General features: G+C 35.7%; 1 protein-coding gene across 2 annotated transcripts in view; it reads left to right on the top strand.

Annotated features, from left to right (window-relative positions):
* Window positions 1–6,828, top strand: part of LOC144980904 (transcription factor Dp-1-like) — a 33,938-nt gene that overhangs the window by 3,025 nt on the left and 24,085 nt on the right. For both annotated transcript variants that reach the window (XR_013646982.1, XM_078928813.1), the window contains exons 2-3: window positions 5,747–5,859; window positions 6,596–6,659. Coding sequence is in view for 1 of the 2 variants with exons in the window: in XM_078928813.1 (XP_078784939.1) it covers window positions 5,747–5,859; window positions 6,596–6,659 (177 nt within the window). In the remaining variant the exon portion in view is untranslated. The remainder of the gene's footprint in view (window positions 1–5,746; window positions 5,860–6,595; window positions 6,660–6,828) is intronic.

Genomic DNA, 6,828 nt, shown 5'->3' with positions numbered 1-6,828 from the left:
TAATTCCCGTGCAAATCAGGACGTTTTCTGGCATTGTTTTGCTCAAGCCCAAGCGAGCTTGCTGTTTTGTGGCGATTTACCTTCATTTTGATTCTTTGAATTTTTCCGCTACGCCTGCCGAAGTTTCTTCTTGATACTTGATAATTCACTTCTACTTATTAATAATAATAATTCAGTGTATTGGCCTGAAGTCATATTTATTTAAGTTTTTTTTTCTCTGTCATTTACTGATTGAAAATCAAGTTTGCTCATTGCTACATTATTCTAATGTTGTCACAATGGCTGAGCTGTTTGTGGATCGCAATTCAGACTTGTCGAGCATCGATAAAGTAGATGCGAGTCCCGTGAGGAATAAATTCAATTGGTCATGGCTAGAAGTTAAAGATGATAATGGTGATTATTTTTCTATGTCAAAAAAATTCCAGAGGCAGGAATATGACTTTGATGAAGTCATCTTTACCTATATGAATGACATGCTTATTTAGCATTCCTTCTACATCAAATTATGGCAGTCATACTTCCAGTAAGAAATAACACCCACTATTTTGATATATTGTATTTATCACTCTCCTTTCCAATGATGCCCTTATTTTTTAAAAAAATAATTGAATCTTCAGTTTGTCGAAGAGTTTCAGTCAATTTTTATAGAGCTCATTTACAGGTCTATGAAAGAAAGAGTGAGAGAGAGAAACAAAGAAAGAATGTAGAAAGACCGGGAGAGAGAGAGGGGGGAGAAATAGAGAAAGAAAGAGATTGGGAAAGAATGAAAGAGGGAGAGAGATAGAAAAAAAGAGAAAGTAAAAAGAAAGAGAGAAGAGAGAGAGAGAGAGAGAGAGAGAGACTAGAAAGAGGAGCTACATAGCGTTAGCTCTCCTCTTTCTAGGGAGAGAGGCTGCTAACTCGCCGCACCTGAACGAAGTGAGTGAGAGTTTTAGAGCTAATGGCGTCTACTCAGCCAATCTGTTACTATTTATAAATCTATTACCGCAACGCCGTAAAAATAGCCATCAGAACCGTCTTTACGGGACTGTAAAAATAGCCCCGAGAACCATCTTTACGGGACTGTAAAAATAGCCCCGAGAACCATCTTTACGGGACTGTAAAAATAGCCCCGAGAACCATCTTTACGGGACTGTAAAAATAGCCACTGCGATTAATTATTAGGAACTTTGGTAAAAAAAAAAAAATCAAATTGGATTGAGCTGAATGAAACCTATCCTGTATCATTTTAAAGCGCTTTTCAACACGATTCTAATGGTACCACAATTTTGAAAATTAGATTAGAGGAAGAACAGTATACTAGTACTAGTTTAAAGGCTGAAAAATGTACTCCTAGGGAGTCTATTCCCAGTAATGACATGAAGGGCAAAAGTCCCATTGAAAAAATAAAGACAAAAAACAACTTCCATCCTCCGATATAAACAATAAAATAAAAGATGTAATTAAATAACAAAACAAAGCCAGTGCTAGGAACTTCCTGAATAACAGCCTACTCTCTATTTGCCTTTGTTATTTACTGATGGACTTTTTTACCTGAAAGTGTTGCATTTCCGGTAGTGACCACCATTTGGATTTCACAACTGGTCTTAAATGGCTGCTGACATTTGAGTTAGGATTTTGCTGGAATGAGTTCAGGGATGTGGTATATAACTTTGCCCTGAATTTGATTTTATTGAAAAGTTAAGGTGTTAAAGTCCACAATGGACGGTTATTGGCAAACACTGTCTGGCAATAACGATGGACAGTTATACACAGACACTTCTTTAAAACTCCGCTCTTTTAAACATTTATCCACATCCCAGAATTTGGAATGTTTCGAGTCTGAATAGTCTCCTGTGTCTATTTGGACTCAACTACCAATGGCCATGCGCAAACACAGTGGAACACAGTACTGGTGGTGGGAAAGAGTGTGACTGATGGAAGCAAACAAAGAGTTCAGAGAAAATTCTGTTTAGCCCAATGGAATGTTTTTTGACACCCGAAACTCGGATGTACTTTCGTCACCAGATAATTCGACACCCGAACCGCGCAGTACATGTGACCGTACAAAACCGGTGAAATCAAATCAATCGTCTTCCTTGTCAGTCGCAGTCCACAGTTACCATCAGCGGAGATGACTTGCTCAAGGCCACACAGCGTAGCGATGGGTGATCGTACTTGTATTTTGCCATTCATGTTTATGAGTACTAGTTCTCACTAAACTGTATTAACCAGATTATAAAAGTTCAAGGTTAAACATAGTTTTGTGTGTTGGTCTGTTATATTTCCGGATGGCAACGTTGTGAGCTTCTTAGTCTTAGCCAAGCACACACCATCTATAAACGTTCAAGGTTACACATTGTTTTGTGTGTTGGTCTGTTATACTTTTGGATGGCAATGTTGTGCACTTCTTAGCCAAGCGCATATTATCTATATTGATAGATATATACCATTTCTACACATAAAGCTTTAGGTCATCTATTATTATGAGATGTTGCAAATAGAAGGAAGGAAATTGACATCACTTAGCCCTTTGTTTTTTTTTAACCAGCCATTTGTTCTGATTAGTTCTCACTAATTTCTATCATTCAGAATTAAAAACGTTCAAGGTTACACATCATCTTGTGAGTTAATTCGGTTGGTGGATGTTATGAGTATTTAAGCTTTTTCGCTAAACGCACGGCATTCTGTGTTGCGAGGTTGTCGCACAGTATCTGTAATTGTATACCCTTTGCTGTTTAAGTCATCTGTGCCAGAATAATGTGACCTATAGGTAGAACGAAGTTGATGTCACTTAGGTCTGAGAGAGAGCATATGTGTGTGTGTGTTTGTGATAGAAAGAAAGAAAGCAAGAGAGAGAGAGATGGTCGTGCAGTTGATGGTTTGTGTGTTTGCAAATAGGAACAATTGTAGAATTTTTGTCAACGCCCCCTACCCCAAGAAAACAGCATCAATATTTTTTACCAAAAAAAAGTTCTACCCTGCTTGGGATGCCGATTTCTTTGCTGACAATCCACGCCCCAAATTCAGGTGTCGAATTATTCTGTGACAAAATACACCAGAAACTCGGGTGTCGAATGATGCTCCCTTTGTCCAAATCAGTCTCTCAGTTGATATCCCTACTTCGGACTTTAGAATGAATGTTGTCTCTAATTCCTGATTTTATCTGGACATTGTGTAAAGTCGTTAGAAAAGCTTTTCCTTTATACCAGTTTCTTTGACGGACGTTTGTTCCTTTTGAAGGTTTTTAACTCGTTTCTTTTAAATTTCTAATGGACTTCCAAATGATCGATGATTTTGTCTTTCTCGCCAAATAGAGTAGTAGTAGCTATACCATTATCAGGCCTCGAAGTGGGCCGGGAAAACCAGGAAAAGCCGGGAGTTTTATTTTGAAAATTCCCAACCGGTAAATTCTGTGAAAATTGCCTTGGACCGGGAAAAGACCGTGAGAAAAATCCAGGTGAAACAACCCAACATGTATTTTTCTGCGTAATCATTACCCAACCTGCGAACGATCGGCTTAGAATTTGTATCTGTTTCGTTTATGAAAACTGGACTTTAGGTCAAGGTTAAAGCAATGTACTTTTACACATTTTATTATTCAATAAGCCATTTCTTTTAGAGTTTGAAATCTTTGTCGATTCAAGGTCTCCACAGATACCGGTATATCCCTCATCGAACACACTACTGGTAGTGGTAACTGGTCTAGATTTGATGAGCATGCTTGAAAATACTACCTTAAAATTCTCCCCAGAGCCTGGAAAAAAAGCAGGGAAAAATATTTTCCTGAATCACTTCTAGGCCTGCATTATTTATTATTTTCATTTGGATAATATTTTATGGAAGGAATAATTAAAATTACAATAAACTGAAATTTTTTCAAATACCAAAAAAAATATATTAAAAAATCTATATTGCAGCGGGAGACCAGGAGATTCAGGCTTGAGTCTGATTAACTGTTTATCGCACCTGCGCACTGGAGACTATTCAGACTTGAGTTGGAATAGCCGCAGCCGTTAAGTAAAGTTAATAAATTATCAATAAAAGCATAAAAATAATATCAACCACCAATAAATCAGTCGATGGTTACTATATACACGATTTGCGTCGACATTCATGTGGGGGTCATGGCCTAATGGTTAAGTCGTCTGCTTTAGAAGGCCTGTCAGAATCTGCACTGTGGGTTCAAAACCTGGTTCTGCCACTTTTTTATTTTTCTAAATAATTTTTTTTTGTCTTCTTTCTCAGGGCGCTGCAAATGATAAATATCCCTCAATTGCCAATTTAAAATCTTTTGAACCGTGAAGCACCTCAAAATACAAGGAGAGCTTCCATGTGCTTATAGAAATAGTGTCTCTGCACCATATATCAAATTTTGAAACAAATCCCAGTCGACATCTTTGACCATTTTGAGCCTTGAAGTTGACAAAAATTTGCGATTTTGGTGCACGTCGCAGTACGTGCTATGCGTTTTTATTCAAAAAGTTGTAATACCAGACCCATATTTTTGCTATATTATGTTGGACCATATGTTATTTATTGAGATTCAAATCACCAATGACCAAAAATGAAACATTAAAGTACTGAAAAAAAATATTGAAAAAATTCATTTTTTTGCCGAACAGCACAGGGAGCCATATTCAAGGGCAGATAACTCCAAAAGTTGATAAATATTTTCATTTTACTTCAAATAATTGTAATCTATGCTAAAAGTTGTACAGCATTACCAAATTTGAGAGAGTTAGCTTGATTAATAAAAAAGTTATAGCCTCTCAAAAATGGACCCACGAGCAAATTTGATTTTGACACGTTTTGAGACAAAATTTTTAAAAATTGTTAAAAATTCAAATATCCATATTCTGAACTGAAATTTTTTTTTTTTTTCATGTCTCATAAGTATCTTCAATTGAGCCAAGTGTGAGGAAAATCACAAGGGGTGTGTTTCCCACCCTTGATCCACTTAGCTGTAACTTACATAATATTCTTTTTGTTTTGAATATCAGTTTTTGAAAGCATTTTAGTGTATTCCTCTTAGTGGGATCCTGTGCTTGTCTAGGTGAGACTTTAAGTAAGTTGATTTCAAGCTAAGTACATTGTGATGGTGTGCTCTTGGAAACTATACCTGTTCCCTATTTGAACCATTCCCCTTTGTCTTACTTACTCTTGTGTGCTTTTCATTAATCTTGACTTTTTTGATAATCCCATTTTCTGTCTTTTTATTGGCACTGAAATGACCTAAAGTTGTTGGAAGCGCCATAGAACCCTTATACACAAAACAAATTTTTAGTGTATTTTGTTTTCACAGTTTGGAGATTTTCCACCAATTTAAAACTTTCCAAGACCATTGATGTGATCAAGGGGATCGATTTCAATATGTCTTCCACTCTGTCTTCATTTCTTGGGGACTGCAGATCAAGACTTGCATGCACCTGAAATTCATGGAAAAATATTAGTCACTAAATCTAGCTCTGTAGATTGATTAACGCTTCAAAGCCCCTTATATTTATTCAGTCATAGAATTTTAATTTCCATATCATTAATAAAACTTTAAATTATTTAAGATGTTTATATAGTTTAGTCCTAAATTCCTTTGCCTATGATATTTTTAATTATTTTTTTTTGTAGAGATAGGTAGGCCTGCAGATCTTTTTGATCTTTTGAGTACCCTTACTTATATTTTCTACTGATGTAAAATCTGAAAGAACTTTTCTTCCTACTCTCATTTTATCCTGGGATCATTATCCATTGTTGTATATTTGGCCCCTAGGTCAAGGCAGCCCTCTGCGTGTGAGTCCTGGCACACCGTCCAAGGCAGGCAGTAGCAAGGAGGAGATAATACAGTTTTATAAGGAATCCGGTCTCGATTCCTTAGCTAAAGATGTGAGTTGATTGTTTATAAGCAAATGTTTTGTAACCAGATAACTCTTTATGACACCATTAGAAATCTCATCATTAAGTAATTTAAGAATCTGAGAGGAAGTGAACTGAGTATACTATTACGAATGAAATTGTTGTTGCTATATCTCATTTATATAGTTCGCTAAAAGGTCAAACTGGACGGCTGGGTAGAATTCAAGACTTTCTTCAAATTATGTAAGAACGGTCTTACATTTTTCTTGTATTGAGGTTGGCAGCTCTGCACAGCCAGCGTTCCAACTTTATTATAAATTAAGTATTAAATGATTTTTTTTTTTAATTATTAATTATTTATTTGTTTTGTTTTTGTTTTTTTTGTTTTTGAAAAATCATGTGTGGAAGAATCATTTTGATATTCAGTCCTATCCAAAACTTCCATTTAGATTTAAAATTGTGACTCATGCCTCAGAATGGTATTTTGTCAGGTTGAGCTAGATGCTGCAAACTTAATTTAAGTTAAAAAAATATAGACTACATAAACCTTGCATTTGATTTATGAGTTTTCTTGGAGAGAATGGATTGTTAGTTTCTTAAACGACAAACTAAAATGGGCATTTCATTTTTCTGATTATTTTCACTTTTTGTTTAATTTTTAGTCACCTGCTTCACCTCACCGTAAAGGGTCACAATAGTCCATCCCCATCCAGTTGTTGTCTTTTGTTTTTAATGAAACATTCTTTTTTTCTTTTTTTAAACATAGATGGGAATCATTAGTGCAAATGGTGAAATCAAGGGCTTCAGTGATCATCAGTCTTCCTCAAAGCGTAAGTACTTTTGTCATCTGTTTTAACCTTTGTTTAAATGCCACAAATGGAGAGTCATTTTAGGGTTTGTTTGTTTTATTAACGAAACGTTTCATGGCTGAAATGATTTTCATTGAACAATAATGAGACCTATGAGAGCACTTCAAAGGGAAAATGCATGAATTTTACG

This window comes from Berghia stephanieae, chromosome 10, assembly GCF_034508935.2.
Source record: "Berghia stephanieae isolate SIO BIC M18660-M18661 chromosome 10, UCSD_Bste_1.3, whole genome shotgun sequence".
NCBI classification, from domain to species: Eukaryota; Metazoa; Mollusca; class Gastropoda; order Nudibranchia; family Aeolidiidae; genus Berghia; species Berghia stephanieae.
This window is presented reverse-complemented; position numbering and strand designations above follow the sequence as displayed.